This window comes from Notamacropus eugenii, chromosome 4 (genome assembly GCF_028372415.1).
Source record: "Notamacropus eugenii isolate mMacEug1 chromosome 4, mMacEug1.pri_v2, whole genome shotgun sequence".
Lineage (NCBI taxonomy): Eukaryota > Metazoa > Chordata > Mammalia > Diprotodontia > Macropodidae > Notamacropus > Notamacropus eugenii.
Window position 1 is genome coordinate 355,904,818 of NC_092875.1, and position 23,110 is coordinate 355,927,927.

Genomic DNA, 23,110 nt, shown 5'->3' on the forward strand with positions numbered 1-23,110 from the left:
GAAATTCTAGCTCTCTTAAATTCTGTAACATTAAACAAGTATTTTCCATTTCATTTTACAGTTATTTTCTGTCTGTATGCCTATCTTTCTCTGTCTCTGTTTCTCTGTGCTCTGTGCCTTCAAGAATCAATCCATTAGCTTGTGGGCAGGGAGGGGAGGTTTGCATTCACAACCCCTTGTTATGATTATTTGATACATTTATGAGTTGAACAGCCTCAACTGATACATGGTACATTAGTTCTCTGTTTTCACTTGTGTAAATAAATATATAAGACAATAAACAAAATGAACTCCCAGTAAGGAATCACAACAAAATTTAGAGAGTTGTACCAAAAAGACAGAAATGTCAGAAAAGGCACTTCTGAAAATGTCCATATAATCATGAAAGAACATCACTTTAAAAAGATTCTAACATGATAACATCATAGAACACTGTAACTGAGATGGATCTCATATGCCATTTAAGCTAACCTTAGCCCAAATATGAATTTCTTTTCACAATATCTTCCATGAGCCTGACTCTCTGCTTTTTAGATTTAAGTTCTTCTGCTTAAAAAAATGTTTGTAATTTTTTGTTTGGTCTTTTTGTTGTGATGGCATTGCATCCTGCCTGAATTTTAGCCGTGATTTTTATGCCCTCTTGGAAGTCATAAATCTAGCACCTCAACTTCCCCCGCTCCACAATTAGATGCTCCAAAAAAATGTCTTAAAACCATATGGCAGGATCCCCCAAAATATGTTTCTCGCTCAATCTCCCCCTTTCATCTCTATATTTTATAAGAATTCCCAAGATTTCAACTGGAGCCAATCTGTTCTCTTCTCTCCACATTATGTTAATTATGCAGCTTGGGATGACAGTTCACATTGCAGAAAGAGAGAGGGGCAGATGAGCAAACTTATTTACATTTTCCAAATCTTCTAAGTTCTCCCTCTCTCTCTCTCTCTCTCTCTCTCTCTCTCTCATCTAGTTGTAGTTTTGTGTATTGTTTTTGTCAGGGTAGGGAAGAGCAAAAGTACCAAAGATGTTTTCCTTGAGGAAAAGTTGAGTAAGAATGAGGAAGAATATCATATTACACAACAGAAACTCTTAGTAGGAGCAAATGTAAGAGGCTGAAAGGAAATGAAGAAGCAAGAAGAGTTGGGAATCTGAGGAATGTTAGTTGTCTAGTACTATGTACTTATCAAATGCGAGGATATATTTGAATTAACTCTCTTTCCTCTCCCAAGCCCACCCTAGCAGAAATCTCTTTATGGCCATGTCTATAGGAGTTGAGAGTGGTAATGGAATTTAGTAGATTGTTTATCAAATCATTTTTTTTTAAATGAGAGAAGAGATACATGGAAAGTTAAATGATTTGCCTAAAGTATATTAAATGGCATAAACAAGATTTAAATTCAGATTCTCTGACGCCATATCCATTGACCTTTCCTCAAAAGTAAAGCTTCACCAGCACCAACACATTACTGTAATAGAATATAGATCAGAAGCTAATCTTATTGACTGCACAACAGCTCTATTTGAAGTAGCAAACTTAATCTGCATACTTCTAATCTCTTCACTGGGGTTGAAGGAAGAAAGAAAAGAAGACAGAATCCAATCATTTGGAAAGAATATGAAGATCCTAGGGAACTGCTTTAGCAGAGCATTGAACCTGATATGATGTTTAACGGAGAGGGGGTAGATGCCATCAATTTGAATGAAACTTGATCTGACAAAACAGTTTTCCTTGGAAGTCATCAGTTTCATTAGCATGACAAACTAATTACATTTATCTTGTGTGGGGTGGCAAGGGCTTCTAGGAGTATCAAAAATCTAAATTCTGCTTATGAAGTAATGTCATTTCTGTTTCTGTCCAAAAAGGAAAAAAAAAAACCTGAGTGCTGTAAATGGATTTTGTGCTGTGTAGGACCTGCTCAGGCTGGAATAAAACCAGGTTAAGTTTTTCTTAAGGTGGAGGAAAGAAACATGCCTGCTGTTTGTGATAGAAATGGGTGGAAGACTAGAAGGATGAAGAAGAAAGAACTCATTTCTCTGCTCATGAGAAGTGGAAAGGTAGTGAACAGGGAGTCTTTCATTAGCTGAGTGATAATGTAAATAAATATTTTGTGTAAGATATAAATATGGTTTTGTCTAATAATAGGTTGCCTATTCGCCAAACTTTCCCTTCCTCCCTCACGTTATTGTGCACAGATAAAACATCACAAGGACCCAGGTGTGACATTGATAGCCCACATATAATCAACTATGCACAATTTCTTGAGATACCCCCACCCTATCTCATTTCCAATTTAAAAAATGGGTAGCTGAGCCAAAATCTAGACAATCACTGAGTTTTGCTTTCTGCTAGTCCTTAGCTATTAGCTTTCCCCGATGTCCCTACATATTAACTTAAATTCTATCCAATACAGCTTGTAATTTTACTATACTCCAGGTACCCAGTGAGTATATGAGGCCTTTTCTTCTACAAATAAGCAGACTTTCCTGTCAAATGGTGCCTAGCAATGCACACCCACTGAGGGAGAGGACTATATAGTGTGATGTTTAGATACCTGAGTCTTATTTATTAAGCAATTACCATGTATTGAGTAGAAACTATCAGGGATTTAACTTATCAGAATTCCTGCTTTCCTATTGGGAGAGTGAGTTTAGGGTCCTTGCCTTCAGAAGTTTAGTGCCCTACATACAGATACAAGATGAGAGTGTATATGTAATATGCAAGATAATTCAAAACATTATATATAGACAATTTACCAACCACTTTATGTGATAGAACCCGTTACTGCTTTGGGAATTACGGAGAGGAGAAAGATGATTGTAGATTGGAGTTGATCAGAGAAGGAATACCTGACACCCCAAAAAGCAAGTTCAGGATCTTTTTTGGGGGGGGAGGGGGCGGTGCAGAGGTAGCGGCGGTGGATTAAATGCAATCAACATCCAAAGAAATGATTTGTTTTGGACGCCAGCGTTTTCAGTCCATTCCAGTGACCTGCACGATTCTGGCAGCCTTTTCCCTGAAGATGTCTCCAGGAACTCAGACGTTCAGGCTTTGTTGTTGCCGTGTTTTTATTTTCCTTTTCCTCAGGTCTGGCTCTCTGCCTCTTGCCCCCAACTCTACGGTTTATGCTTTTTTCCAAGGTGCTTTAGCAGCGTGCTTTGAAGTGTGTTTCAAAGAACGGTTCTTGTTAGTCTCTTGCTTGGTAAAGGCTGCACTTGGAAGACGTGGCACGGGAGCCCTGGGAGGGCAGAAGTGGACGCGCCCCATCCTTCAAGTCCAGAACTGATCCTCCCTACTTCTCCAGCTCTTTTTGCATTAAGCAGGCAAGACACTTGACAGAATCATGAGTCCCTTAATAAATGATGCAGCTTTACTGAACTCCTCCGGTGAGGAGAACCTTTCGTGAAGCTAAGCTCACCCAACTGTAAATTACGCTCAAAGGAGAGCGCATACAATGAGGTTCTGTGAAGAAAAGAAAAAGATCCCCCTCTCCTTTTCTATCCATCCCCATTCTGGATCTCGTCTTTTTGTTTGTTTGTTTGTTCTGTATTTACCTAGAGGAGCTATCAACTATTTTCTCCCTCCCTCCCTAGGGCTCTCTGCCCCGCTCCCCTCAATCTTGTTGGTGGGGTGCTACACTCAAGTCTAACGATGATAAACTGTCCCAATGTCCTCTTGAGGGTGAGAACTCCCCCCACCCTCCCACCCCCGCCGCCGCCTTTCCCCAACCAGTCCAGGGAAGCGTCTCCATAGAAGCACCTCTCCCTCCTGCTCCCTTCCCTCCTCCCCTTCATCTCTCTCCTACCCCACCTCCCCTCGCTGCCAGGCGCTGACCACACCCCTCGCCGGTTGTCCACCGTCCTCGGGACGGTCCGCTGCCAGTCTGTCGGTGCTGAGGTTTGGGGGCCAGAGGCCGGGAGCTGTCAGAGCGCCCATGCGCGGAGTCAGCAGCCGCGGAGGCTGCGGGAGCGCGCAGGGGAAAGGCAGAAGGGCAGCTCCTCCAGTGTAACTCTGCTGCTGCCGCGGCGCGGGTGGTGGCAGGAGCGGCGGCGGCGACGGCAGCATCTCGCCGTCCCACAAGCAGCACCATGCTCCTAGCTGCCCGGCCACTGACCAGAGTCGGAAGGTCCCTTGTCTCCCGCCCCCCTGGCCAGAACCTCCAGGGCTGAGAGCTCATTCTCCCTGTCCACACCAGTTCTGAGAGGACTTCTCTCTTCTTTTTGGCTTTGGCATTTGAGCACCGGGCAGCCAAGTGGGAAGTGGGCTACAGAAAAAGGACTGAGGAAGCAGCTGCACAAGTCGGCGCCGGGTTCGGCCTGAGACTTGCACCGATGTGGCAAGAAGCGATGAGAAGGCGCCGCTATCTGCTGGACAGGGCAGAGGCTGCCGCGGGTGGAGGCGACAGTGGCTCCGGGGCCGGAGCTGGTGGCTGTGGTGGCCGGCTGCACAAGTCCCGGGACTGGCTCTACGAGTCCTACTACTGTATGAGCCAGCAGCACCCACTCATCGTCTTCCTGTTGCTAATTATCATGGGCGCCTGCCTAGCCCTCCTCTCCGTCTTCTTTGCTTTGGGGCTGGTAAGTCCCTTTCCTGTATCCCCGCACTCCAGCACCCCAGACCCTTACGGTCCTCTCTCCTCTTGGGTGCTATGGCTTTACCGTCCACTCCTTGCCTCTTACCCCTTCTGTAGAGTCAATCTCCTTAGACCAGACTGTCCCCGGTTGAAGCTTTTGCCTTTCAGTCTCGTCCTAGCTGAGTGTACATCTTTCCTTCTCTACTTAAATCCCCAGCCGTCCTCCCCTTCCTCTCTGGCTCCCTTTCTCTCTGCTCTCCTTGAATATTGGTCTCTCTTCCTGGCCCAGAGAAAGGCTTGTGGAAAGAAAAAAAGTTATCTTGGAAGGCATTAGACGAAAATAAAGTTGCAGAGTTTTCAGGACGACAGGACTTGCTTGTTCTGGTGCTTCTTCTCAAACACCATATTCCCATTTTACCAAGTCAGACAGCTTTGAACTTCGTGTTAGAATGGGATCAAACTCAATTGACAAATTCTTTGGGCTTGCTTCACTAATTCATTGGCTCTTAGGCTTTCCATTGGAACAATCACTATTGTGGCATTTTGTTATGTAAAAACATGACTTGAAAATGACAAAAAAAAAAAACCTTAAGTAAAAAGGAATGATAAGATTTTAGTATGGAAAGAAAAGGAAAGGTTTTTTCTTAATTTGTAATGCGCAAATAATTGATAATGAACTAATATTCAAAATAAACCATTACACAAATTTCATGAGGGGAAAGTTCATCCTCTTTACTATTTGTTTAGTGAACTTTTTAAATGTGGCTTTCAGGACTATGAGGAATATAATGCCTCGAAAAAATGATGTCAATTACCAGTTTATATTTCCAAGCAAAAATCTATAGGTCTGTACACTTGATGAATAGAAAGGGCGAGTCTGTAGAGGGCAGTAAATTCCTGTCACTGGTTCTTTTTCTTATTTACAGTTCAAAGTTTTACTCCATACAAGGATAAATACAGTATTTGTTCTAAGGCATTTATTGTTCTAAGACATATATTTGGTTACTCTATTATTTCTCTTTGTCTTTTTTCTTTCTCACTTTCTCTTTCTGTTTGCTTCTCTTCTTTCTCCTTCTGTCCCTTTTTGTGTGTCTGTTTTAGTCTTTGACCCTCCTCTTTGTTTCTGTTTGTGCTTCTCCGTTTTCTCTATCTCTTTCTGTCTCTTTCTATTCTAGGTGGTATTTTCTGAATTAACTCATGATGTTTGAAGCTCTGTCAAAGAAAAGGATACTTCTTATTTAGAAAGAAATGGGCCAACAAAGTGGTTGTTTACCTTTTATTTTTCTGTTAGGTGTAATTGAAAGCTTCCTTGGTGTTTGGAAATGTTTGGGTGTTTTTTGTTTTTTGTTTTTTTTTGAAACAGCTAGTGCTCCCTTTTTACTTATTGGTGATGCTGAACGTTTACCATTAGAGGGTTACTAGGTATTCCTTTGTGTTTGTTTGGTGAGGCAAGATAATCTATTTTATTGTCAAGATATGACACTTAGTTTCTTGGATAGGAGAAAGACAATATGACCATCAAAGCATAAGGGAGTGGATATTTTGGTATCAGTCCACACATGTGAGAACATAATAAAAAACTAAAAAAAAAAAAAAAAAAAAGACCCAACAGATCCCTACTGTCTATCTGCCTAGGGCAGTTCTTTCTGGTATTCATTCTCTAGGGTATTTTGGCCATGTTTTAAATATTTCTATTCATGGTACATTTATTTCTTTCACTGAGATATTCTTTAATCCCAGAATTAGAAAGGACCTCAAGTGGTGCTTCATTCTCTTCTTGAAAGACAGTCTTGAAAACCAAGTAGTTCTCTCTCTCTCTCTCTCTCTCTCTCTCTCTCTCTCTGCCTCTCTCCTCCTCCATGTGTGTGGTACATGTTTTACTGCCTCTAAGGGAGGAAAATCCATAACTTCCCTTACTAGCTCAACACATTAAATAGCCCTCACCTTCAGGAAGTTCCTGCTTAAATCCATTTCTAAATCCATAATGCTCATTTGTTTCCTTGTAAGTGGGAATGGAGATCAGGTGACCATCTATTTATAGCATACATGTTTAAATGTAAGTATGCAGTTGGGACTCCTTTTAATCTTGATCTTTTTCTAAATAAATATTATAATTATTTTAACATTTTATCATGGAAACTGATAAAAGGTTAATCAACTTTTTGCGTGGAAAAGCCAATCCAAGTTATTTCTTTAACTTCATTGCACTTGATTTGTGGACTGGATCACAGCACTAGAGCTGGGAGGAAATCACAGAGGGCATCTAGTTCAAAGCATTTGTCTTATAGAGGAGAAAAAGGAGGCCAGGTAACTTACTTAAAGTCATACAAGCCAAAGATAGGATTTAAATCCTGGTCCCTTCATGCCAGAGTGAGATGTGCTTTCCATTGTATCACAAGGCAAAATAATTTCTATATATCATGTTTTGTTTAACTATTATACACTTTTAAAAAATATTAGTGATAGCTTTGACAATTATTCTTTATTTAAAACCACTCATTTCTAACTTCTCATTTTTAATGCTTTCTGTTGCCTCTCCCTTTAGAATATTTGTAAAGAAACCTCAGAGCCAACGATGAGTAAAATCAAACATGGCAATACCAGCCTATTTCTTTATGGTCTGGTTCCTTTCTATGCCAATCATCATACCAATCCACCTTAGCGATCTCCTTTGTTGCAAGAACATAAGATTAAATCTACTTTGACAAATATAATTGCTCTATTTGACTACTGAAAGCAGAATCCTGAGTGAATTTTCTAACTGGATAATCAGATCAGAGAGAAACAACTCTTAAGTGCATTATTTTCTTATGCTAGACTCTTGGAAGGTGCTAAGACACTTATGGGAATTCTGTTACCTTGTGATTTTTTGTTGTTGTTAAGACGTCATATTAAACCTTATTATAACTCAAAGTCAGATGAAGTCTAGTTGGGGAGCTTCACAAGAAGAGGCAGTTTCATTTGAAGTTGTAGTGCTTTCATGGGCCTAGGATGATTTCTTTGTAAAACTGAAGCAAAGTTTGTCTTTGGAGACTTCCATCTCAGGATATTGAAATATTTCCTTTGGGATATTGCCCAGATTTCCACCTTAAAGCACTTTACTAGAATAGCTTGGCTGTGATGTAATTCAGGAGCTAAGATCTATTTTTTGCTGCCTGAAATCTTGGACTGTTTCCTTATTTTCCCCTGAATGTGTCTGATTTAGATTAACAGACTTTCATCAGGTCTTAGTAGTAGAAAAAGTCTGGCCAATTCCTTAATAAACAACTATAGTTTCATAGAATATTTGATTTAAAGCAGTCATTCTAGAATGTTTCTAGCACATAACTTTTGTCTGTGTGCACGCCTTTGCTTGTGATGCAAAATGAAATAAGTAATGAAAGAGACTATAACTTCATTTTAATTTAGCATTGTTTTAATTTTGCAGAATTCCAAAAGTATTTCACTTCATTTCAATAATCATCCCAATTTCTGATTCATAAATAATTTGGTTAAGACAATTTTCAAGTAATTATAGGTAAAATTTGCAAATAAATCTGAAGTGTAAACCACAAATCTTAATTATAATTTTTCTTGTTCCTTAAAATTAATTTGACTATTAGGATAATCTTTATTTGTTTAAAACTGTCTGAAAGTTTAAAATAATGTAAACAGAACTCATAGTTTATTCTGAATATTCAAATTAATAGACAATTTGCTCTTTACAAATGTCAATGCATTAATGCAATGAGATTGAATCTTAAGTTTTTTTCTCCATCTCCTCCTCATTCTCCTTTTTCTTACTTTTTTAAAACTTACTTTTACTTGCAGGAATGTGAATGATTTTCCACAAAACTAAAATCCTTATTTCCACATGTACATATTCATATCTTTTCTACACAGATTCAGGTTTGGAATAAAACCTTGACATGCTCTTTTGATAAAAAGATAAAATACCAACTGGACACACTTAGACTTGCTTTCAGACAAATACATTATACTAAGAGTCAGTTTATGTTCCAAATAGAGATTAGAAATATAATTTTCATGTTGACAAGATACATTTTAAACTATACTTTTTTAACACTTAAATGTTTTCTATTGCATTTCTTTTCTAAAAACCTAGAAAATAATTTATGTTTTCAGTAAATATAGGGTTGATGGAGTTTTCAAAAAGTCATTGGGTCTAGGCATAATAGAAAAATAATGAGAATACTAAGAAGTAAACTCCAAGTAATTTGGTAATCTGCCTCACCTCCACCTTAGATATTATTCCATCTTTCAAATCAATTTCTTTCTCTCCTTTTTCTCTCACATATATAGAAGATTTGGATGCAAGATAAGGTCTATCTTCTTCCTTTACAACTGCTAGATGGGATAATAATTAAATATTCACATTTGCTTTTAATATTTCATTACTAAGATGTCTCACTTTAGGGTTGTTTTTTTTTAATAGAATTAATTTGTTTTGCTTTGTTTTTTTTTAATATGAAGATTGAAACCTTATTGAAAGTATCAGTAGCTCCCAATAATAAAATTCTCTAAAAAACTATGATGTTCTTTCCGTAACAATCAGATGGATTTTCTTCCAGGTGAGTTATTGCGAGAATGAGGAAATAGAATTTTTTTTCCCAGACTCAAAGTGGGAGAGAAAAGGGAAAGACAGAGGGAGAGATGGGGGTACCATGCACAAAAATCCCTTATTGAAAAGAGTTCTATGTACAGTTACTCTTCCCTTGCTATTGTTGAGATATGAAGGCACAGGTGCATGTTCTGAGAAGTTCCACTGGGCGTGGGTAAGGGATAGGATTATGATTGTTACAGATACTTTTGTGATGCACTTTATCCAATTTTTGGAAAAAAACAGATGTGCTATTGGTTCCAACTGTGTCTCATCCATTCTCTTGCCTGAATACTTCAACTATCCTTTTTCATCTAATTGAATACTCCTTCCCTTGACACAATTTATAACCCTATTGTATCTCAAGACATAATCATGAGTGACTGTGGCTGAAAAAAGAAATGTTATTTTCCAGCTAGCTAATTGTCTGGCCAGGCCAGTCCTTGGATAACAGTTAAATACAGGTTTCCATAAGCTAGCTGGACCTGCTTAGAATTTCTTGGTATAGGTATTGATGGTATCCTCATATGTTCTACACATTGAGAAATGAAAGCTGAAATTTCTATAGATTGTTGCTTCTTAAAGAGTTAGGAGAATTGGACAGAACCACTTTGTGGTTTAAAAAATCTTGTTTTAATTAGTTTTAGAAATACTTTTGTTATACACTATTGGGGCATAAATAGGTTTATAATTGTTTACATTAATTCCATGCCTTCCTCATCTATTTTTTTTAAATTTCTGGATTGGACTTTTGTTTACATTAAAAATATACCTCAAAGCTTATCGTTGCACTTGTTCAGTTCATTCTTCCATTTTGTATATGTGTGAGGGGGTTTTGTGTGTGTGTGTGTGTGTGTGTGTTTTCAAAAATATGGTAAATATTTTCCAAAGTCATTATAGCAATTATCAACGTACCTTTGTGTTTTAGAAGGAGTATCTTCCACACCGTGTATATTCCAGTAAGATCTCCAAATAGGCTCTAAGTACAACCCAGTAATTCTCTCTAATTTAATACAACATTCACCTTATAACAATATTAAGTTAACAGTACCACAGGGGAAAATGTACCCCATTTTACTTTTAACATGACTGTGTCCATGACATTGATGTGACTTCATCAATAATTAGCAGTGACAAGAAATCCAAGGGTATAAGTTAGCATGTTTTCCATTCTATAATGAAACTATTCATTAGAAAGGGAAATTCACTGTAAGGTGGGTCTGTGTGGTGGGTCCACATCAAAGGAGATTCAATTACTGAAGTGCCAAAATAGCATCGTGTAATTACCCTAAGTATTTCAAGGGCAATGACCAATTATCTATATCTATATCTATTATTTATCTTTATAACTTCTAATTACCGTCTAATACATTTAGAACCTCAGAGGATTTTAGAGGTCATCTTATCAAACTCATTAATTTTATGTCAGGAAACTGAAGTCCAGAGAATTTAGGCAACTTCCCCAGGATCACAGATAGAAAGAGGGCAGAGTTTAGATTTGAACATAAGTCCACTGACTCTAAACATTGTATTTTTTCCAGTGCATCTTTTCATATGACACATTTTAACTGCAACTAGGCTAGTATGACTGAGGCTTTGTCCAGGGGTGCTGAAATTTTGGGGGTATGTACGTATGTATATACACACACACACACACACATATATATGTACACATAGGTATGTATACCTACATACGTATATGTCTATGTCAGCTATGAGGTATATTTTTAATGTAAACAACACACATCCTGTGTGTATGTGTATATACATATATGTGTGTGTGTCTGTGTGCATGTATATATATGCATACATATATACATATATATGTACAAATATATATTCAGTAGAAACAACTGAGCTCAGTTAACAAGAATAATTACTTTAAAATGGTCTTTCTGATCCTGGAAGTTGTTTTCAATTAAGTTCCTCAACAAACTGGACCTTCTCTAGAGCAGTAAACCAAGTGAGCTTTTCCTGTAAGTGATATTGCAGGTTCTTCTGGGATATCTGTTTTCTCTCCAAGTCACCATACTCCAATGCATGCCCATTTTTTCATGGTGTCTTAAGTTCTGAAATCTGATGTCCGTCTGTTATCCCATTCACTTAATCAGTATTCTTCTCTGTTTACCCTTTGGACCAGAAGCACTAGATATTGCAGTGCCCATAATTATATTCTGGCTGAAATTATTTGAATTGTTTTATGCGTTCTTCTTGCTTCTTGCCTAGAATATAAGTATCCTTGAGAGCAAATGTTCCATCTAATATTCTCTCATATCTTCAGTAACAAATAGCCCAGTTTCAGAAACATGGTAGATAATCATCCAATGATGATGAATTGATTGTGAGATATGTTTTCTTAAATTCCTAGCACCAATCAATTTTACTGGAGAAGAGGTTATTCATAAAGCTGCATACTACTGTGATTTGGGCTACAAAATGATAGTTATATGACTAATTTTAGAGTGTAGAGAATGGTAAATAGAGTTGTTTTACTGTTTGTGTGATAAGCATTTATGATTTTCTTGGAATAAGCAACTAATTACTGGTGAAGAAACCCTCTCCTCCAATGCAGTTAACTATCCTGCAACTTATAGTCTTAAATTGATGCCTAGGCCCCTGGAATTTAAAAGACTTTTCTGGTCACACTGCCGGTATGAGTAGGAAGTAGGATTTGAACCCAGCTTTTCTGGACTCCAAGATTTCATTGTGTATTCCATGTTGTCCCTCTGGTCTAGACCAATTGTAGCTGTTTAATAAAACAAACCTTCAGTTTTCCAGTGAAACAAGATCATCCTGAGTGTCAAAAATATTTTTAATTTCACCAATGTGAGGACTTGCTCCCTCCAGTGTGACACATTACAATCCCTCCACGTCTTAGAAAGGTGGTTTCACGAGTTTCTGAGGCCAAAAAAATCACCTTTTAATGACTGGCCTCTTGATGATAAATAGTTTTGTTTACTCTGCCAAGTCAGGTTTAACAGGTATAAAGTCATTCTCATGCAAAAAGCTCAGAACCTATCAGAATTCACTAACAGTGTTTAAAAACCCAGAATAACAAACCAGCACACTATAATAAAGTATAGTGTTTTAATGGAGACAAGAAAAGTAAATAAACGCTTATTAAACACCTACTGTTTGTCAGATACTCTGCTAAGTACCTTATACATATTATCTCATTTGATTTTCACAGCAGCTCTGGGAGTTAGGTGCTGTTTTTTTCTGCTTTTGACATTTGAGAGAACTGAGGCAGATACATGCTAAATAATTTCTACAGTATCACGTAGGTAGTGTCTAAGCCAAATCTGAACTGATGTCAGATTGAAGATGTTAGGAGATGACTGAAATTGAGAAGACATGCATTGTTTTTCAATTCTCCCCATCCAAACCTCTTCCAAAACTGTTAACAAGAAATAAAATTAATTGACTGGGGCTTGTCTCTTCTGGGGAGGAATATTGTATATCATTTTGATGTGGTACTTGGGTGCATGTGCTTGGGCCCCAATTCTAAAATCACTCACATTTCTTGCTAGCCTCAAAGTGCTTTTCTTGATATGGTAGCCAACTGCACCCGTAGAACTTATTAGTCTGAACCAGCTGTGTATTGGCTAAAAGGGCTGTGTACTGGGTGATAATGACATTTACTACTCACTGATCAATCATGTGTGTAATAGACTTAGACATGCCTATACTCCTTTACATTTGTCTTGTCTAACAAGCCATTGATGAGAGCAGCCTGGTATTCCTTAGTCAGTCTTGACCACTAGTTGACTTATTGATGTTTCAGGCCTAAAACCACACCTCCATATAGCACTACTTCCTTGGGCTATTTTCCAATGAACTCTGAGTAAAATACACAGTAGATACTAAAAGTATTTGTTCCTTTAAGAACTAAACACTGCTTAACTACTCCCTAACCTAATCCCATATTAGTTAGCATATTTGGTACATGTTTTACTATAGAATATCCTGTATTAGTTAGCATATTTGGTACATGTTTTACTATAGAATATCCTGTATAAAGTTTACTTCTACCCCATTCAAATCACAGGTTCCCTAAGAACTCTTTCCTGCTGAAAAGTGTAATAAATCTTTACCTTGACCTCAAGAATGCTTGAGTCCAAGAATTCATTCCAGGTGACCTGCCCCTGTACTCTGGTCTTTGTGAGGGTCTCAACCCCTCTTCTAGCCCTCATCAATTTGAAGTCAGTTTCAATAATTAGGAAACCAATAAGAAGGTACACAAGGAAGAAAAACAAACTATTGGGGTGAGTCACAAACTGGATAATCACTTTCTGAAAAATCAAATATTGACTGTTTATATAAGAATTTCCAATTCTATTTCAGTTGAATGAGGCACATAGCAACCTTAGTATTCCTCAAATCTATTGCTGTAAGATAATTTTATACAAATTGACTAAAAATAAGTAATTTTTTTATCTGCAGTTCATTAGTTTAGAATTTAAACATCAAACAACTGGTAATGTTGGATTTAACAGAGATTTTTTTTTTCAGCATACACCTGACTAATCTTTCACTAATCCAAACTATGCCCCAAATTTTACTGCCTTAAGAGCAAAATCATATTGCAGTGGGTAGAATGAGAAGAGAGCGGTTTTCAGGTAGATTGTTCTATTTGTATAGTACTACAAAAAAACATTTTCACACTTTCTTGTTGCTTTGTCCTAACTTCATGTTATCTCAAACAAATCTTAGATGAAAGGGAGATGTGTTCTGTGAGTATACTTGTTAGCTGCATTTTGAAGAGTCTTTAGGACTACATGCATAGAGCAAGGAAGAAAGGTAAGCACCAGAGAGTGAGACTAGCCAAGACTTCTCCTTAGAGCTTTTACATTTACCTTTATAAATGGGCTTCTTAGAGGTTCAAACAGAGATGAATTTTGTCGCCAGTACTAGATGCAGGAGGCTACATCTTCCTCTTACCTAGGTCTTTCTACCCCAACTCTTACTCACCTTTTGAATTCTTTCAAAGGGTTTGGGGATGAAGAAGAACAGAAGGAATGAGGAAGGAGGGAGATTGTCTACTGAACGACTCCATTTTTCCTACCATTTCCTAAGCTCTAAAGTGGTTTCCTGATCTGAAAGTGGAGAAGACTTCCCAGACCAACAAATTGACCAAAAAATGCATGGTAAACAATGATGCAGAAGTAGTCCCATAGGCCAAGATTTCATCAACTACGAAGTTTAAGGGGACACATGCTGAGTTTGTTCCTTGTTTTAGCAATTCCATCATTTTAAAATCCTGCCTGTTATGTTATTGTTGGTTTCTTTATTGACTTTCTTTAACTTGTTTCATTGAACTAAAATTATCATCTTTAACAAACATGAAGACTATAACAAGAAATGTTCAATCACTGATCCAGAATTCTCTTTAAAAGAATAGGACATATATAACAGGACATTTCCTTTGAAGCCAAGCATATTCAAGATTGTTAATGCAAGAAAACAAAAAAGCTCATAATGTTCACTTGATACATTTAATAAAGGGGGGGGGGGGAAATCCACTGAGTTACAAACTAAAGTATTGCACTAATCCATAAGAGAATTCCCTTTTTACATTGCTCTCCCATCATCTTAACCATTCTTAGATTAAGTAGACTGGTCTATCCTTGATGGAGATGACAAATCATTGTTCTTTATAACATGGGTACATGGTTATAAGGAACTGGAGGGAAAATTCCAAATGATTTTTCATCAGCCAGATAGGTTTTTGCATGCTACCGATAGAGTTACCTTTAAGGTGAATCAGAGCTCAAAACTCTTGTGTTTCATTCTTATGTTCTTGCCCCAGAGGATTATATTTTTTTTTCATTTCATGTGCCATTAACAAAACTATCAATATCAATGAAAGGAAAAAAAAATGAAATATTCTAAATTGTCAATGAGCTGTAGATATTACAAATGAAATAGAAAATAACAGACTCAAAATATTATTAGAACAAAATGAACAGTTTGGGCTGTGCAGGAACTGCAGAAGTCATCCAGCCTGAGAATCAAATGCAAATAAATTATTATGTAAAGAGGATGAGTGTGACTGAGAGGTTAATTAGTAGACAATACAGTGTTGAATATTAAGCCTCATTCCCTCATTGACTTACTGCAAGCCTGAGTGTGACCTTTCTGTGTGTCTATTGCCATAAAACATGGAGAATAAAACTGAAACAATGTCGTAGCTGTTAGAATGAAGTAACATACTACAGCAAAGAGGCTGAGCCAATGTTTTCAATTCCGTTTAATTTAGCAATGAACATTTATCAAGCCCAGCCTGCATAGAAAATTCTAAAAGCAAAGTGCTAGGAAGGGAATCAGAAGTCAGAGAACAGGGGGCAAGTTTTGTCATGAGAGTCTTTTGTCCTAGAGTAACCAGAGATAGAGACTTTGGCTAAGAGATGGTCTCCACTCCTGGAGCCTTGAGACTAGTAGAAGATTGTAATACATAAACAAAAGCTTTGCTAAAAATTAATTTGTAGTACGGTATATAGGTACAAATGAAGTATCATTTGATGACAAGGAAATGATAGTGAAAGTACTTTGAAAAATGCATAGGGCTATGGGCTATATGACTACCAAATTGGGGCAAGACTTTTACTATATATTTCAAGTGTCTGAAAACAGATTGCTTCTTCAAAACAGTCAATGTTTTCATTTCTGTCATTCTTCATGCTGTTGACAGCTCAGGGTCACAACTAATCATGATTTGAGCATAGAAAAAAACATTTCAGAAACAAAATATAATATAGGTCACAGATAAAGATTGAGCGTTACAAATCCAGGAAGACCTTCAAACTTATTGAGGTAAGCAAGAAAAAAGAAAAAGGATTATTGAAAATACAAAAATAGTCATCATTCTGGTAGTCAGAAAAGTCCTTGGGAGAAAGCTTTGAGAAAGGAGGCCAAAGGGAAAAAGGGATAGATGGATAAGAGGATTACAAAGAAACTGAGAAGACAGGAAAATAGTCATAAGTGAAAGAGAATGAAGAGCAGAGAAAAGCGGGGTTGTGATTGGAATTGAAAGAAAGAGAAATCAGGCGTTAGTTTTTCCACGTATTTAAGTGATCCTACATGATAATACAAATATATTTGTGGCACTTGTGCATTTTAATCCAGCTCATGAGTCATCCATGAAATGAATGTTTGTTTGTGTTTTATTATGCATTTTAAAAATATCTTTCTAAGTGCTTAGTTCCTTAGTTCCCAGGATGATAGTAAGTCTATAATAAAATATTTTGTTAAATTGAATCTTAGAGAGTTGATTGATCATTGGATAGAAATTGAAGCGAGAAATTGTAAAAAAATAAAATTAGACTACATTAATTGAATTTGTGTTAGTTGAAATCTTTATTAATTATCAGTGCTAGAAATATGGTGAGATATGGTATAGTACTATCCCAATTTTCAGAAATAAAACTGTTTGCTTTTTAATTCCCTTCTCCTACTACAAGGACTGTTTGCTAGCAAGCAAGCAAAGCGTAGACAAGACAATTAGGTAAGGTATGAAAATTGCAACTCCTCCCTGCTGTGCCCTAGTCTTACTGACCTAACTGAACCTTTGAGCCTTCACTGTACCTACCTCAAGTGAAAAGACTTACTTCTAAATAAATATGAAGGTGAATTTCTTGTCATCAAAAATATGGGTATCTCTAAAAAGTAATTTTGAGAAATGCCCTTCTTTGTACCATCTAATTTGTTACACCCTAGGTGTCCGTCTATTCCCAGTCTTGCAGTGGAATCATAATAGCAAAAACAACAGCAAAAGACAAACTCAAAACTGTAGGTAAAACAGTAGTTTAGTTCCAAGTAGCAGATGGGTGTTATAGCGTATAGAATACTGGACCTAAAGTCAGGAAGAATTATCTTCATGAGTCCAAATCTGGCCTCAGACACTTACTACTTGTGTGACCCTGGGCAAGTCACTTAACTCTATTTAACTCAGTTTCCTCTTCTGTAAAATGAGCTGGAGAAGGAAAATGAAAACTACTTCAGGATCACTTCCAAGAAAATCCCAAAATGAGGTCATGAAAAGTTAGACATGACTGAAACAACTGAATAACAACAGGAGTCCTGACATGGCAAGGAAAGTATAGCTTTAGTAGAAAGTGTCTATCCTTAGCAAAACCATGATGAGCTCTTTATTGTGTGGGTTGATTGGGTCTGAATTAAATGACAAATTCCTTGAATTCCACTGGAATGCTTTTTGTAGTGATCAACCAAGAACAATAAGATTTGAGAAATTATTTATTTTAAATGTACATGTGTACATGTGCATTTAATCATATATGTGTATTATTATTCAGGTAGTCCATTAATTATAAAATAAAATAATCTTATAATTTAGGTTTTAGGTGTCATTAAGGAAGTGAAGAAAAGGGTAGGAAAGGAAATAAGCATTTATAAATCACTTACTATGTGCCAGGCTTTATGGTAAGTTTTTGCAAATATTGTTTTATTTGATTCTTGCAATAACCCTGTGAGGTTAATGCTATTGTCATCTCCATTCTACTCTTGAGAAAATTGAGTCAGAGAGAGGTTTAGGGACTTTCCTAGGGTCACACATCTAGTGAGCATCTGAGGCTGGATTTGATATCAGGCCTTTCTGACTTTAGGCCCAGCACTCTGTTCATTGCACCAACTGGCTTCATTAGATTACAGGCAGATAGACAGACAGATAGACAGATAGATAGATAGATAGATAGATAGATAGATAGATGGATGGATGGATGGATCTGTCTCATCTCAACAACAACTGGAGGATGGAGACAACGGAGGAGGAGGAGAAAGAGAGAGATCTCTGCTCAACAACAACAACGGAGGAGGGAGGGTTGAGAAAGAGAGAGATCTCTCTCTACAAGCAAACAACGGAGGAGTGAGGTGAAAAGAGAGAGATAACAGAAAGTCAATCAATCCACAAGAATTACTTTAGCACCTACTATATGCCAGCATTCTGCTAGGTGCTAGGGATACAAAACCAATAATGAAATATTCTCTGCCATCAAGGAACTTATATTCTATTGGGGGAAATAACATGCCCATATAATAGATATAAATATTTGCATATGTAACTCATGATCTAAAGCCAATCTCCCAGCCCCTACTTATATTGGCAGGCTGAGCATGCCTGCTCCATCTCCACCCAAGAGCCCCAGGGGTAAACTTGAGGTATTTGGGACTTGTTTTTCTAACCTTCTATCAATAGTCTTCCCTCCATGATTATTGGTTGATACCAGTCACACAAACTTAGCAAAATGTATTACCTAAGTTATTATAGTTGGAACAACTGGCACTACGTCTACTTGCAAGTTCATGACATACTCTCCAACTAATATTTTATATAGATATATGTTATATCAACATATCTTTATATATAATATTTTCAGAAAACTGAGGCAGAGAGAGGGTAAAGACCTTATGGTTTACAGACCAAGAATAACAGGACTGGAAAAATAATTACATGTGTGTGTATAAATACATACACACACATATATATGTGTACAATTATATATACACATATATTTGTGTGTGCATGTGTATATATATATATATATGTGTGTGTGTGTGTGTGTGTATACTTGTCCAGATATTCCATTAATGTATATATATATTGATATATACATGTTAATGTATGTATCACATACATAGAGTATGAGAGAGAGGAAGGGACAAAGCAAGAGAGAGAGAAAGAGAGAGAGAGAGAGAGAGAGAGAGAGAGAGAGAGAAGAGAGAGAGAGAGAGAGAGAGAGAGAGAGAGAGAGAGAGAGAGAGAGAGAGAATCCATGTGGAATGGTCGAACACTTAGAAATAATATGTGGCAATGGGGTAATATATCCCTAGTTTCTGGAAATTTTTTCTGCTTCTCCTGGGATACTTATCAAGATCCCCTTGGGTAGTGTGTAGCTTTTTCCTAAACTACCTATAGAGCTCTTATTCTGATTGCCTTATAACATTCAGTCTGTCCTTTGTGAGGCTAGGTTCCAATTTTAACCACAAGCCCCTAGCCTTTTAAACAAAAATTTTACCCCTGGCATGTTGGGGTCTGAGCCCATGAAGATTGAGGGAACGTATGCTGATAAGGAACACCTGAACCAGTTATGTTGTGAAGAGCTGAAGGGGTGAGAAGAATCCTGCATTAGCCTGGTGAGTGTAGAAGCCATGGGGCAGGAAATCTCTGACTGTGGCACTTACAGGAGGCTGGAGATTTGACCTTCATTCTGAGCTACAACTGAAAATCTGGGGCAAGAGGCGTGATTTCCTATATCCCAGGGCTAGAGGTGATAACAAAAATTAATCTTTTACCACTAAAAAAATGCACAGGCTAAGGAGAAAGAATCAAACCATAGAAAGCTATCTTGGGAATAGAAATGACCAGGGTTCATCTTCAGAAGAGGATACTGAAATAAAGAAAGTGAAAGTGAGTAATATCAAATGGTCACCTGCCCAAAAAAGAATTCATAAAAGATCTTTAAAACGATTTTAAAAATCAAATGACAAAGACAGAGGAAAAACTAAAAAATAGAGAAGAATCCAAGAAAACAAGAAAGGAAAGTCAACCAATTAGAAAAGGAGATCCAGAATCTTAAGGAAAAAAATGACACCTTGAAAATTAGAGTTGGGCAAGGTGAAGCTAGTGAAATTATAAGAGATCAAGAAATAATAAAACAAAATATTAATAATGAAAAATAATAGAGAAAGTGAAACATTTTATAAGAAAAGCAAGAGATTTGGAGAATAGATGAAGAAGAGAAAATGTAAAAAATAATTGGATTAACTGAAAGTTATGGTACAAAATGAATCTTGATACAGTAATACAAGAAGTAATTAAAGAAAAATTGTCCTGAAGCATTAGAGTAAGGGGAGGGGGGGGAGGTAGAAATACAAAAAAAATTCATTGACCACCACTTAAAAGAGATCCTGTGAGGAAAACTCACAGGAATATCATAATCAAATTCTGAAACCCCCAGCTCAAGAATAAAATATTAAGAACACAGGATTACAACAGTTTAAATATGATGGAGTCACAATTAGAATTACCCAAGACCTGATAGCAAAGACATTAAAGGACTGCAGGTCTTGGAAGACAATACATTGAATATGAAAAGAACAGGGGCTCCAGCCAAAAATATCATACCCTGCAGAGTTAAGCATTATTTGTAACGAACAAAAGTGGAAATTTGATAAAATTCTCAGACTTTCTAGACCTCGTTAATAAAAATCCAGAACTTAATAGAAGATTCAATACACAAGAACCAAGAGAAACCTAAGGTATATACCAAAGACTGATTATAATGGATTCATAAAGACAGACTGTTTGCCTTTTATATATGTAAAATGGGTGTCCAAGAGTCTTATTAATAATTGGATAGTTCATAACAGATTGGGGTAAACCTGACTATGATATTAATTTTAAAAGTAAAACCATTTAAGAATAGCTAAAAAATGTAATTATTTTATACAAATCAAGTACAAGAGGAAGAATTGATACAAAGGAATTAGATGCAGAAGGAGGGCTGGTAGTTGTTGCATCAGGAATGTGTTTGTATATATTTGGAAGAATATAAAAATCTTTTAAATTCAGAGGAAAAAAAGCAGTAGAGGTATAGGGAGGAGGGAGGACAAGAGAGGGACTGGGGAAGGTGAGGAAATAGGTAAAAGAAGGGTATAGAAGGGTGTTTAGATTTATGGTAATGGGAGGATGGAGAGTATCCTTGGATGGGGGTAGGTAAGTAATAGTAGGGCAAGGTAGTAGAAGATAAATAGAGAAGGCAGGAGGAATAGAAAATGAGAGATATGCATAACCATAAAAACCAAAGATCGGGTGTAGAATAGGTTGGGGAAAAATATATGTATGTATATATGTATGTCTGCATCTATAGCTATAGAGAAACATATCTAAACTTCATTGTAGCCTTCTGAGGATGGGGGAGGGAAAAAAGAACAAAATAAAAAGTTGCACAGCAGAGAACAAAAGAACTCACAAAGAAGCAAAGAAAAGACGGACAATATTCAACACAACAAGTAATATTTATCTTACAGGCTTTCTTGAAATGAAAATATATTACTACATAATTTGAATCCTCTCATGTTCTGCTATGCACATGACATGATTTTTTTTTTCTTTTTAACTTTGTATTTAAGTTCCAATATTTAAGTTTATGATGTATTTTTGTTTCTTTTCTCTATTCTGTATTTGTGTTCTGGCATTTTGAGTTTAAAATATTTCTTTTTTAAAAAGAGACAGTTAGCAGGTTCTAATTACCGTCTGCAAAGCCTATCACCATATGATAGAAAGATCTGTTAAACTTTAGATTTGAGAGGAACTTTGGATCTTAACATTTGCTTGAAAATATGCTGAAATAACACTCCCCTTTTAAAAAAACTGAATTAGAAAAACCTTACAGAGAGTTCAACTGAAGCCACAGACTATTTGGGTTTTATTCTGCTAGAACAAACTGATAAAATATTTGTGGCCCAGTTTTGAACTGTCCTAAAAAGACTGAAGGAAAATTACCGTTGCAGCAAAAAAAACCCAAAAAAAAACAAAAAAAAAAAACACGAAAAACTGAAGACCACAGAAATCTATGAAAGGAGAGTGCTAAAATTCTGTAGAGCAGCCATTTGTTTGTATCGAGACAATTCATTACACTCTCTTTTCTCCAAAGGATAATTTTGTATAGCACTGATTCTCTGTTCAGTACCTTCTAAATGGAAGCTCGTATTATTTACAAGAAAATGCAAGAGTGAATATGGTTAAAGATGAAGAGGCAGGTAAAAAGGATAGCTTTGTGGAAAGGTCACAAAGAATGACTTCCCACCTAAAATAAGAGAGTTGTCAAACAATAAGTGAAAATGGTGAACTTTTAATTAGCCTTGCTATTAGGAGGAATACAACATTAGCAGAAAAAGCATTTGGAAAGGAAACAATTAAAATCTAAATCTAAAAGAACTATCCAGACAGACCAATGCATTAGAGGCATCATGCTAACAATTTCATTGTTTTCAATGCTTTTTAGTACATTTATTTCAGAGTACAGTGTTTCCAAAGACTAACCATTTTCCCCTTCTGTGGAACATGAGAAAAAAAAATTGGCTTTGAAAAGTGATTAACTTTGAATTGAAAAGTTTTAACTATTTTAGTATCTGTCAATTTTAGAATTATCTATTTTTTGTCCTAACATTTTAAAAGTGATAACTGTTACTAAAGATTATTTGAGAGAAAACTTTAAAAAAAAAAAAAAGCTTGTTTCTGTGTTAGCATGGCTTCATCTCTTTTCCTGTTCATTTTGGACTGTAAGGGGAAGGAGATTCAGAATCTTGCCCTCCCACATTTAAGGAAATGTCCCCAGTTAATTCTCTTAATTTTAAGAAAACACTTAATTGAACTGGCTGAGTCTAGGAACCCTTGAGAGAGAGAGACAGAGACAGAGACAGAGAGACAGAGAGACAGAGACTGAGAGACAGAGAGAGACAGAGAGAGAGAGACAGAGAGAGAGACAGAGAGGCAGAGAGAGAGAACACTCTGAACTCTTGATGAATACTCAACTGTATTTTCTTTCTGGCACATTTAAAAGCTTTTATCTCATCAAAGAGCCAACATTAGATCCCTTTCATAATTATAGCTCAAAAAGAAAATGTGGTCTAGGTTAAGGACTGCTCTTTTTTCTTGGGGAATTCTCAGTCCTTCAGTACACGATTCCTTCAGAGTAACCAATATGGACAAAGAGATGACCATACAAAATCATGGAGTCTTAGAGCTGAAAGAGATTTTAATGGTTACGTAGTTGAGGCCATATCTGATAAAGAATGTGATAGAGTATGTCCTGTATATCATGTCTGACAAATGGGCACCCAGTCTTTGTCTTAAGACATCCAGTGAGTACAACTGAAAGAGCTCAGGTCCTGGAGACAGAAGAATTGGATTCAGGTTCCAAC

General features: G+C 36.7%; 1 protein-coding gene across 1 annotated transcript in view; it reads left to right on the forward strand.

Annotated features, from left to right (window-relative positions):
* Positions 1-4,327: 4,327 nt before the first annotated feature.
* ADCY2 (adenylate cyclase 2) overlaps positions 4,328-23,110 on the forward strand; it is a 523,876-nt gene continuing 505,093 nt past the window's right edge. Inside the window, exon 1 of the mRNA XM_072605397.1 lies at positions 4,328-4,573. Coding sequence (XP_072461498.1) covers positions 4,328-4,573 — 246 coding nt within the window. The remainder of the gene's footprint in view (positions 4,574-23,110) is intronic.